At 50.2% G+C, this 12,326-nt stretch overlaps 2 protein-coding genes and 2 non-coding genes across 4 annotated transcripts; 3 read left to right on the forward strand and 1 right to left on the reverse strand.

The window, feature by feature from the left end:
• Positions 1 to 1,125: 1,125 nt before the first annotated feature.
• Positions 1,126 to 9,380, forward strand: AtWU_11338 (polyketide synthase; the record flags this gene model as incomplete). The annotated part of the gene is made up of 6 exons (XM_035506438.1): positions 1,126 to 2,169; positions 2,214 to 4,059; positions 4,132 to 4,440; positions 4,738 to 5,086; positions 5,145 to 9,279; positions 9,336 to 9,380. 6 exons carry the CDS (start codon positions 1,126 to 1,128, stop codon positions 9,378 to 9,380), a joined length of 7,728 nt encoding a protein of 2,575 aa, XP_035362331.1.
• A 279-nt stretch (positions 9,381 to 9,659) lies between these two features.
• AtWU_r67 lies at positions 9,660 to 9,775 on the forward strand. Its single transcript, XR_004775251.1, has one exon. It is a non-coding gene; the product is annotated as a 5S ribosomal RNA (ribosomal RNA).
• A 490-nt stretch (positions 9,776 to 10,265) lies between these two features.
• Positions 10,266 to 11,860, reverse strand: AtWU_11339 (hepatocellular carcinoma down-regulated mitochondrial carrier protein; the record flags this gene model as incomplete). The annotated part of the gene is made up of 4 exons (XM_035506439.1): positions 10,266 to 10,871; positions 11,044 to 11,521; positions 11,582 to 11,798; positions 11,854 to 11,860. 4 exons carry the CDS (start codon positions 11,858 to 11,860, stop codon positions 10,266 to 10,268), a joined length of 1,308 nt encoding a protein of 435 aa, XP_035362332.1.
• Positions 11,861 to 12,031: 171 nt separating this feature from the next.
• AtWU_t269 lies at positions 12,032 to 12,102 on the forward strand. Its single transcript has one exon. It is a non-coding gene; the product is annotated as a tRNA-Gly (tRNA).
• The last annotated feature ends 224 nt before the right edge of the window (positions 12,103 to 12,326 follow it).

A 12,326-nucleotide genomic window follows, 5' to 3' on the forward strand; every position in this document is an offset into this window, starting at 1 on the left:
CACAATGATGAAATATACCAATTTATCAATTCATGATGAGAGCTATACTGTAATAGAGGCGTGAGGAGTGCAAGGCGCTACAGTAACGAAGACTGGGATAAACTGGTAGCAGCTGAAACCTACAATCTTATGTCCATCGAAAACACAGTCAGATGGTCTAGTACGTATCTTGAAAGCCGTATGTTGACTTGTAACTTGAGCCTTTCAGGTTCACAGCATCCAACTCGGGCCGTTGGCCTCCGGATATTCCTCCAGTCACACGTATCAATTTTCACGGATCTTAGCCTTAGGGCTTCAGGGTTGGCAACACAAGGTAAGGGATTCTTACACAAACATTTCCCAGGAATTTGAATCCCTTCTTTCTCACATCATCCGTGGCGATATTCGACTTTCGATTGGATCTACCAGCCCTTAAGGCTTCCAGGAGTGTCACAAGGACATTAAATGCCGGCAGCCTTTCTGCTGTGCAACCAACGAAGCAAGTCGGCCCTATCGCAGTTGATATCTTTGTGTACCAGTGACATAGCTGAGTTATGACTTATATGCTGAAGCCTTTCCCATTAAGTACGTCGATCTGAAAGTCTATATAAAATGGTACAGCTGAAAATAGATTGTACCTGGCACTCTTCGGCACCTCATAGGTTTGCCGTGAGCAGTTGGCCAAAAGGAGAACATACAGGACCATCCAAAATAATTGGCTTTATAGCCAAACTCAAAGAGCTTCCATTCCAGTCTCCCCGCAGTATGGCTGGTACTAACTAAGAATCACGTCAGAGTAGAAGTATCGACGATGCTTATCTTCAGCAGAAGCGAACGTAAACGGCTCGCACTTTTGGTATGTTAATCTTGACCGTGTGGTGTATTTTTCAGGCCGGAAGCTATACCGCAACCGCATCTTATGTGTAAGTTTTTTTAGGGGAGCGGGCATCAGTACTGATATAAATACTCGAGTGCAATTCCATTATCATTTTCATCGAACATTCCCTATGCCGTGTCGGTACATACATAGACTTTCCAATCTGATTCATTCCTTGATGATATATAGTACCTAACTTTCTGGATTGTTCTGAACATACTTAATTTTTCTTTCGCTCGAAAGCAACCCTGTTGATAGAATAACCAACCATGGCCAATAACGAGTTGATTCACAGGCTTACATGGTCGCCCGCCGCACTGTCCGAAGAGCCGTTGAGCATTGAAAATGTGGTGTTCGTAGTTACGGATAAGGAGAGTGAAAACCTATTTGCGTACCAGATGCAGCTTGCTAACGAGGGTATCACCACTGTCGTTACCGATGATGCAATGAAAATTAACCCCTTGATAACCCCCGGGACTATCGTCGTTTACATCCCACCTACGGCTAAGAGTAAGGAGGAGATATATGCGGCCGCAACTCAGGCTTGCACCAGCTTGATCAACGTTGCACAACAGCTCTACCATCGCAGTATTTCCGCTAAGAGCAAGACAGTCAAGCTATTCTCTATCGTTCCAAAAGAGTGGGGCATAGGCGACCTCGTATACGCTCCACTGCATGGCCTGTCGCGGGTGTTGAAGACTGAAATTCCAGAAAATTATGGCGGCCTGTTCGAGGACGACCGCGGGCTCTTTCCGTTTTCCGCAGTGAAGTACGCACAGGGCTTCGATGTTGTCAGAATCTGCGAAGGCGAAGCACAGGTTGCTTATCTTCAACCATTTACAGATGAGCTGAGTGATAAGAAGGGACTTCAGCTGCACGCAAACAGCTCCTACCTGATCACGGGAGGCACCGGAGGTATAGGCCTGGCGACAGCAGCTTGGCTGGCGCAGCGAGGCGCCCGGAACATAGTACTTGTGTCCCGCCGTGGCCTTCCACCAAGCAGTGACAGCAAGGCAGTTGAAGCAAATAGCGCGGATCTAATCTCGCGTATTGCCAAGCTCAAGGCCGTGGGCGTTTCGGTACATGTGCTGGCTATTGATATCAGCAAGCCCAACGCTGATGTGACACTAAGCCAAACCATCAACGACTTGGATATTCCACCGATAAAGGGAGTCATTCACGCAGCCGGTACCGCGGGCTACCATACGCTAACGCGATGCACCCCTACTGATATTGCCGATAACTTAGCGCCGAAGGTGATCGGCAGCTTGAATCTCGACGCACTCTTCCCTCCCGGGACTCTGGATTTCTTTGTATTCACTTCTTCAGTTGGACAGCTTGTCGGATTTCCAGGAAGTTGGCATATGCGCCCTCCAATGCCTTCCTGGACGCGCTGGCGGCGCACCGAAGACGCCAGGGCGATAATAGCATGGCTATTTTATGGGCTGGCTGGCAGGGGACAGGCGTCTGGGATCAGAGCAAGTCAGCAATGCGAAGGCTCAACAAGGCCTCTATATCGAGGGGAGTTGCAGACATTAGTCCGGACGAGGCATTTGCGGCGTGGGACCACATAGCCAGCCTTAAGACTGACCACGCAGTGGTGGTGCGCGTTTTGGAACTCGATGCTGATGAGCCCGTACGACATCCTATGCTCAAATACGTTACACCTCGGAAACAAGCATATCAACCCACCACTATGGACTACAAGGACCTCCCTGAGCATGCCATTGCGGTGATAGGCATGGCTTGTCGTACAGCTGCTGGGAATACGGAGAATGATCTCTGGCAGGCCATCCTGGAGGGCAAGAGTATAGTGCGCGAGGTAGACGAGAAGCGGTTCCCCGGTGTGGTCCGCGATGGCAAGATGTGGGGGAGCTTTATGTCTGATATCGACTCATTCGATCATCAGTTCTTCCAGAGATCCAAGCGGGAAGCGGCTGCTTCAGACCCGCACCAGCGAGTGCTCCTTGAAACTGCGTACCACGCACTCGAATCGGCGGGTTATTTTGGACCGGGCCAACAACAGGGAGAAATTCACGACCCAGATAGCCACACAACTGGCTGCTTTATCGGAATGAGCGCTCCTGACCACATCTTACATTTGGCGAGCAATCCCCACTCACCTTACACAGGACTGGGCATGATGCGATCATTCGTGGCTGGCCGATTGAGCCATTACTTTGGCTGGACGGGCCCTTCACACACTATTGATACAGCTTGCTCGTCGGCTATGGTTGCCATTCACCAAGCCTGCCGTGCTATTCAGGTTGGTGAGTGCACGCAGGCCGTCGCGGGTGGTGTTCATCTACTTTTGAACATGGAAAGCTCTGACGCACTGCGTGCCAGCGGGTTCACCAACGAAACCGGGACCTGCAAAGCGTTCGACTCGCGGGCTGATGGGTATTGTCGTGGGGAGGGCGTTGGCGTTGTCATATTGAAGCATTTGGCACGGGCCTTACAAGATGGGGACAACATCCAAGGTGTGCTACTAGCCACCGGTAACAACCAAAACATCAACAACACTAGCATCACCAACCCTGTTTTGGCGAGCCAGGTGGCGTTATACAAAGATGTGCTGGGACGCGCGGGAGTCAAGCCAGCAGATGTCTCCTATGTCGAGGCTCACGGAACGGGCACGCGCGCCGGCGATCCTGTCGAAATCCAGGGTATTCGGGAGGTATTCGGTGGGAAGGATAGACCATCAATCTTGAATATTGGTGCGGTCAAGGCCAACGTGAGCCATGCTGAAGGAGCTTCTGGCGTGGTATCTCTGATCAAGGTGCTGCTCATGATGAAACACGGCAAGATTCCGGGGCAGGCTGAGCTACATGCATTGAATCCAAATATTCCGGCCCTTGAGCCTGATCGAATGGCTATACCGACGTCTCCGCGCGAATGGCGCGATAGTATGCGCCTAGCCGTGGTCAACAATTACGGTGCTTCGGGCAATAATGCTAGCGCTGTCGTTGCGCCGCCGCCTCTTCAGCAATATTCGGCATCGCCAACGCTCCCATCCGCTTCTACCTGGCCTGTTTTTATTTCCGCCGCTTCACGTGCTAGCCTATTGGCGTACTGCAATACATTGAGTCGCAAGATTATCGAAGAATCGCCTGCTCCTGAGTTGTTTCCTCACCTGTCTTTTGCTTTGGCGACGAGACAGAACCGTCAGCTCCGGCATCTCTTCTGTACATCAGCGACATCATGTAAGATACATACATGCCCTTTTTCTCGACTGCTTCTTGAGGTTAACAGCTAAAGTTTTGTACTCAATGCAGTGAGCGATATACATTCCCAGCTTTCCGACCCAGAAAAGCATATTGTCCTCTCACCACAACTAAAGCCCGTCGTGCTCCTTTTCAGTGGACAGAACGGTGATACCGTGCCTTCAGTCGGACCGCTATATGAGAGCAGTCTGTTATTTAGAACACATCTGCACCGGTGCGAAGATGTGATGCAGTCGCTCAGGCTCCCCAGTCTTTTCCCGGTTATCCTTCAAGGAATCCAAGGTGGAGCTGATCTCATCCTCCGGCACATTAGCATGTTCGCGATTCAGTACTCCTGTGGAATGTCGTGGATTAACTGGAGTAAGGCCGAAGGCTCTTTGCGGTCACTCCTTCGGTGAGTGGGCTGCACTCGCGGTTTCGGGCGCCATAACGCTCGAAGCTGGCATAAAAATTGTATCTGGGTACGTTTTCCTCGGTGTGTCTTCGGATCCGCAGCCCCTATGCTAAAAACAGTTTTTGTTTTCTTTTTTTCTTTTCTTTTTTTTTTTTTTTTTCCCGGTTCATGACTTTCGCTAACATAATTCTATATCAGTAAGCTGAAACTCACCCGACTCTTCATACCGAGACCTCAATTACAGGAAGGTTAACAGCCCGTAGGCCGAGCAGCTATCATCCAGGAGTTCTGGGACGATGATCCCGGGTCGATGGTAGCGATTGAGGCTGATCTCGTCGGTTCTAACACTACCCCAGAAAGACACTTAGAGCCGTTTTACAAGATCCACCCAGACATAAAGCTAGACATAGCGTGTTACAATGGGCCCAACAATTATGTTATTGCTGGTCCCACTAAATATATCGACCACCTCGAATCATATCTAGTCGAGAAGAAAGCCAGCGGCGAAAAGATCCGGTTCAAGGTCTTGAGAGGCATGTATGCGTACCATTCCAGCATGGCGGACACGATCGTCGATCAGTGCGCTAAGCTATCGGCTTCAATGAGTTCCAGGTAAGTTTATGAGATAGTCCCTGGTTGCACCATTCACTAACCCAATAACCCTGGGCAGGAGCCAATTTGAATCCTGTCACGAAACCGCTTGGCCGGGTCCTGGACCTAACGTGGTCGCCCGCAACACCCGTCAGCCTGTATATTTTGGCCAAGCGATGACACGCATAGTCGACCGTCTGGGTGCGTGTACATTCCTGGAAGCCGGCGTAAATGGCCCCATAGTCGCGATGGCACGGAGCGCGTTGCCACAGGCCCCAGCTCAAGGAAATCATACCTTCCTGGGCATCAATGGGAGGGACCTTGTGCGATCACTGGCCGATGCCACCGTCACGCTGTGGAAGACCGGGCAGACAAATGTGCAATATTGGCTTTTCCACCAATGTCAGCGGACGAGCTACCGGCCTGTGGCCCTGCCACCCTATCATTTCGAAAAGCACAGGCACTGGCTGGATTACCACGGTCTGTCTGGTGACAGAGATAAGAAGACTAAAAAGAACGGGCCAGAACATCCAGCTGTTTGTCCTCATTGTCAGAGAGACACCGCTGATCGTCCGTTTATCAAGCAAGACAAGTCTCACACCCAGAAGGCGGGCGAGTCGGTTTTCACTATCGACATGCACAGTAGGCGCTATCAAGATCTCGTCAAGGGTCACGTCGTGGTCGGGACCGCGATATGTCCAGCCTCAGTGTATCTGGAGCTGGCTGCGCATTCTGTTGCCTTATTGCTGAACAATAAGATAACGTCCAGCATAGTGGTAGACGACATACATTTCAAGGCCCCCTTGAGTTTGGATACGCAGCGTTCCGTGAAGCTGACACTGACAAACAAGCAACAGTACAGGTGGGGCTTTGAATTCACCTCCACCAGGAATGAAAGGTCAATCTTGCACGCTATTGGCAGTATCTCACTCAGAGATAAAAGCAGTGGAAAGGCCGAGGAAGAACAAGAAAAGAAAGACAAGAGGACCCGCATGATAAACCTACTCGATAATGATCCCGACACGGATGCTTTGCGCGGCGCCATGGTATATAGAGTGTTTGGTAATATGGTGAAGCACGCAGCTGCTTACCGCGGCTTGCGGCATTTGGTTGGAAAAGGCACCGAGGGCGCAGCGGACATCTCCATACCGGTGAACGAACTCGGTACCGTAGCCAGAACACCCAACGACAACGTTGTTGATGCTCTTGTACTGAACAACTTCCTCGAAGTCCCAGGTGCATATATCAATTGCCTGCATATCTTTGGTAGTGAGGATGACAGCAAGGCTTATATCTGTACGAGCTTGGGGTCTGTGGGCCCTCTGAATAAGCTCCCTGACGGCAGATATTACAGAGTATATGCGCAGATCGTCCGGCAGAGCTCCAACGAGGCAATACTAGAAGTATTGGCCTTTGACGCACAGACAATGGAATTGGTCTTGTCTGCAAAGGATATCAAATTCTCAGGGATCTCCACCAGCACTTTAACCAAGTTACTGGCAGGCGCGGATCCCAATCCAACGGTAAACGGTAACACTGACCCATTGCAAGTTGCGGAAGCGCCTGGGTTCAGCCAGCCGACCAAGCCAAAACCTGACACGCATTCTAACATGCCCAATGGAATCAAGACAGGTTCACCTGATGTGCTCAAAATAGTACAGGGGACGTTAAGCCAGACCCTTGATGTTCCTGTCGCAGAAGTGACCAAGGGGGCCTCGCTCGAGGAGCTCGGTGTCGACTCGCTAATCAGCTCAGAGATATTGGCCAGTATCCATGATGCTCTTCAAATCGATATTTCTGTCGAGGATTTTGCTGCAGCTACAGACGTTGCCTCACTATGTGAATTGATCTCTGCCCGGGTAGGCAGCGACGTGACCAATACGGGAGGACAGGACGATGAAGTTCTTCTGGGGCCAGAACATGTCTCAGAGTCTGCAGGGAATGGGCATTCCGACTGGCAAAAGACCGCTATCGAGATACTTGGTCAGTCTCTCGACGTACCGGTGGCAGAGATTCAAATGGATTCCCAGCTTGAGGAGCTCGGCGCTGATTCGCTTATCGCTGCGGAGATAGCCAGCAATATCAATGATGCACTGAATCTGACTATATCGTCAACCGACTTTGGCTCATTGTCAGATGTGAGATCGTTATGTGACCTCATTGCGCATGTTTCGGGGCGCGCGTCAATGCAAGGCGCTGCTGTCCTTCCAAGCGATTCCATGTCTGCGGTGAATAAGGGGGTAACTCCAAACGGCCATCCAATCACTCAAGATGAGGACATGAACCAGACACCAACGGAGGATAATGCAGAGCTAACCCATACAGTCTTCCAGAAAGTTCGCCGCGGCTTTGATTCTCATGCAAAAGAGGTCAAACTGGCAGGCTTCTGGGACAATGTATACCCACGGCAACTAAGCGTCGTGACAGCCTACATCCTCCAAGCCTTCGAGAAACTCGGATGTCCTTTCAAGAAGTTCAGTCAAGGAGAAAAGCTACCTTCATTACAAGTAACGCTACCGAAGTACCAAAGACAGGTATCGCGGCTATGGGAGATCCTGGAAGTAGCTGGCCTCGTCGAGAAGCACGGTGGTACTTTTATACGGGGTCCAGTGCCTCATGTACAAGATAAATCACCCAAGGAGCTTAGCACTGAGCTGATATCGAATTATCCTCAGTACACATCAACACATGATCTACTGGATCTACTCGGACCGCAACTAGCTGAGTGCCTCACCGGGAAAGCTGACGCCGCATCTATTCTATGCGATAATGATAAGGGCAAGAAGCTTCTTGAGAGCTTCTATGCCAACGACCCTGGTCTCCTTGCCGCCAGTCGGGTGCTCAGCGACTTTTTCTCCACAACCATGAAGGCTAGAACATCCGGCGAACCCTTTCGGGTGCTCGAAATCGGCGCTGGGTTCGGCAGCGCCGCCAGGCATCTCCTCCCACAGCTTCAAGCCAGCGGCCTGCGTTTAACTTACACATTGTCTGATTCTTCTGTGACACTTCTGGAGCGTTCCAAAGCGGCATCACAGGACATCGAAGGATTGGAGTTCCGCCAATATGACATCGAGGAAGATCCTCCCGTGGACCTGCTGGGACGCTGCCACGTCGTGATATCTAACAGCTATGTTTATGCGACGCGCAACCTGCAGAACAGCCTATTGAATATGCGAAAGTTGGTGCGGCCCAACGATGGATGCGTAGCGCTGATAGAGCCAACGCAAAAGCTGGCCTGGCATGACCTCGTTTGGGGCTTGCTCGATGGGTGGTGGCAGTTCGAGGATGACCGCACACACGCACTGCAAAGCCCATGGGCCTGGAGAAGTGCCTTACAGAACGCCGGGTTTGCACACGTTGACTGGTCCGAGAGCTCCAGTCGTGAGTCACGTACTGTTCGGGTGATTTGCGGGATGACAGCTGAACCGGAGAGGAAATGCCCGGCCGAGGCAACCTCCATGCTCATGCACCGAGGGACTTCTGCGTCTGGAAAACGGAATCTTTTCCTGGCCCCGGACGGTTTTGGTTCTGGAGCCGTGTTTGGCGGTCTGGGGCCGTTGCTCGGTAGCGTTAAAGACATTTCTGTCTACGCGCTCAATAGTCCCTTCATGCATAGTAAGCCTGATCCGGATGAGCCGCTAACCATTGAGGAACTCGCTGCCATCTACGTGGGCGAAATCAAGCGCCGACAACCTGAGGGCCCATATCTGTTGGGCGGATATTCTGTCGGTGGCGTGTTAGCCTTTGAGGCGGTACGACAACTTCTCGAAGACGGCAACCACGTCGAGAAATTATTTCTGATCGACACTGCATGTCCGACATTCGTCCGGTACTTTCCCGACGCCCTGGTCAAGTTTCTGGATTCCATCGAGCAGGTGCGCGTAGGGAATGGCAGTGAGTTCCGACCAAACCGCCGAGGCAGATTGGTGGCGAACGATCACTTCTTCTTGGCCCGGCAGCAGATGCGAGCATATCAGGTGCGCAGGCTACCTGGACGGAAGATGCCGCAGGTGGTGCTGATCTCCGCGAAAGAGGGTGCAGAAAAACAGGAAGAAGTGCCTCGCCCGGCATTTCTGCCGGAAGACGAGAAGGCCGTGGACTGGTTTCTGAATGATCGTACCGACGAGGGATGTTTTGGCTGGAACGAGGTTCTGGACGATATCAAGGTGGTTCGGGCCGACGGTAACCATTTCTCTATGATGTTGCCCTCAATGGTAAGTTCAACTCAAGCATTTCCACTACCATTATAATGGCTGACACGGAAGTACAGATCAGTGGATGGGGCGCGGATCTCGCTAGGATGTTGGACGAATAGATACTGCCAGTCGACAGTCTTTGTTGGACATGCATTATATAAGGTTAGAGAAGGAAGGAATTCAGTCGGATTAGACAATCCTAGCACCGCGTGATGTCCGGACACTGTCGTAAAGATGTGTTTACGTGTGCTCTAAACGTAGGAGCATAGATTAGTCGAGCAATGCAGCATTGTGCCAAACTGGTGATTGCCAATAGGGAGCTATCAGGAAGCGGGACTCTCATACCAACCACTCCTGATGTCTCTCTATCAATACAATGAATGAATAACCTAGTACATACGACCACAGGGTGTGGAAAATAGGGCTTCCCGTCCGCTCAGCCGTACTCAAGCCACACGCCGGGAGGTTAGTAGTTGGGTGGGTGACCACCAGCGAATCCCTTCTGTTGTATGTTTTTTTCCATTTTCTTTTACATTTCTATGATTAAAGACATTCTTAATCTTTGGTCCTGGCTGCTAGAATTATAATTTCCCTTTGCTCTGCAGAACTTGTCATATTATGTAAAGAAGAGTTCCGTGGTCCAAATGCCATGACGAGACTGCCTCGGTGGTAATGATGGTTTGAAGTGATGGATACAATATTTCATTTTCGTATTGTCATAGCTTGCCAGGATACTGCGAGGTGCCATAGACAATCCTGCCGGATGGATGCTTGTCGCTGTTTGAGGCAAAACACTTCCATTTGAAAATGCAGCCGTATGAGCTCCATGCCAAAGCGCCATTTTCTGGTGCATTGAAAGACTGTATCAGCTGACTACTTGATCGAATCGGCTCAATAATAGAAGATGAGGTCATAGGCCGATGGTTGGACAAAGACGCTTTCGTCTGGATGCTGTACGTGCAGCTGAGTCATCGTCGGCGCGTTCTGCGTCTGCACCATCAACGTCATTGCAGCTCAGGTGCACGTTGTTGTAGGTCGCTCAAAGCCTCTTGAAATAACTCGCCAGTGCGGCGTTGCTGATCAAAGCAACTTATCAAGAACTCGCGTAGCTGAGCCGCAGTTTCTGGTGGGCTGGAATCCATCTGACGCAGCAGAGTACTGAACACCTCTGCAGTGATTGGGGCATCCAGCTGCGTAACATTTGGGAAAGGTCTAGCTTCCGGAAGGTCGAATCCCGCCCGTTTGTAGACAATTCCCTTGCTGACAGGCCATATTCCTGAATTTCGCCAGCCCGTGAAGATGTTCGCCGGGTCCATGACATCCTGCCGAGAAACCCACCACAGCGGAACGAATGCATCCTTGCTTATGCGCAAGTTTCCGGTCTGTAAGGCATTCCGTAGTTCATCAGTGTAGATATTGGTGAATTTCGAGAGCGTCCCAACATCTAGTGGATGCAGGAGATGCGAGGTTCTTGGAGGGATGCAAAGTGGTATGATATGATTTTCCCAGCAGGTGAGGAAAAGCTCAAATGAGATAGGAGAAGAGTGTCCATCTAGCAGGAGCAAACGCGTGGCTCGATTCGATGATGTACCACGTTGAGATAGAGTCTTCTGAGAAAGCGCTGTTTGTGGTATGAACGTTCTACTCAACCACTTCAACTGATGTTTCTCATTGCTGAAGCCTTTCTCTTCACATCTCACATGTGCTTTCTTGTCAGGGATCATCTTTTTTCAAGAAGACTCGACCGCATTCCCCTTAAAAAATGACATAAGGAGCAAGTACCCGGCCACCCGTATTGCAACACTCAATCGTAGAGACCCAGTCTTCGCTGAGCGCGAGGAATCTACTGGCTTTATGTTGGAGTGACTTTTTGGAAATGTTGGTCTTCTGGGTGCGGCCTTGTGGAATCTCAAGCATGAAACCCTTTTCATCAGCATTCCAGATGTCGTCTGGGTGGATATCATACTGCTTTCTTGTCTTCTCGAAGAGATCAATAAAGCTGGAGATTTTATCAGGTTGAGGTTGCTTGGTTCTCTTATGATCCTCAGCATATGAGTCGATAGTTTCCTTCAATTGGGGATGATATTCTAGAAATCGGCGACCCCAGACTTGAGCAAGGGGCTTAAAGTTCAGATCCAAGGAATCGCATTTTCGTTTGTGTAGAGCATTTCCAGCTTCGCGGACTAGATGCGGCGAAGTCGGAAACCCTGATTGAAGCCATTGAACAATATATTGACAAACTCTAGGTTCATCTGCCTCACTAAGGTTTTAAGGATTCCCAAAGGTGCAGGCCACTGGCTCAGGGTCTTTCCGATAATACCGGGTATATAAAAGTGAATCCGGGACTGCGTAGCGCATTGCTGCTTCATGTAGCGAGGCAGTCTCGCCATTTCGTAAGCTGTCAATGGCTCCGTCTAGTTTTGCATCCAGTAGCGGGCAGTCAACTTCTCCTGATGGAGGGGGTGTCTCTTCTGAGACAAAGAGAGATCGCAGAGGGGAAGGTGCGCGGAAAGCATCGTCCAGTCTATCAATTGTGTCTTGAATTACATTTAGAATTAGTTGCGATTTAAAAATATAGTATGATCTACCTACCCCCCATGAAGATCACCGAGGCTTTGAAGGCAGACTGCGCGAGTTAACAACCGGGTTGATGGATGTTGGACGCGTTGTTTTGTACAACTTAAGTTCGCGTTTTGTCCGAAGGAAGAGCCGATATCTCACTATTATCCCCCTTGTTATAACATAACTATTTGGCGTAATATAACAACTAGCATCATTGGTCTAGTGGTAGAATTCATCGTTGCCATCGATGAGGCCCGTGTTCGATTCACGGATGATGCAAGCGAATTTCTTTTTTTTTTCCTTCTTCCCGTTACCCCTCCCGCCCGTCTCTTTCTTTTTCCTCCTTCATTAGAGTCTTCGATTCAACCAAAAGATTAATTCTCATCTTGTACAGAAACCACTGCCTACTATTATACTAGGTATTGGTAGTATGAGTTGGAGCCATCGAAGCGGAATGTAAAACTATCACGATGGTTTAACGGATGATCCAAAATATATAACGC

This window comes from Aspergillus tubingensis (genome assembly GCF_013340325.1).
Source record: "Aspergillus tubingensis WU-2223L DNA, scaffold_15, whole genome shotgun sequence".
Taxonomy (NCBI): domain Eukaryota; kingdom Fungi; phylum Ascomycota; class Eurotiomycetes; order Eurotiales; family Aspergillaceae; genus Aspergillus; species Aspergillus tubingensis.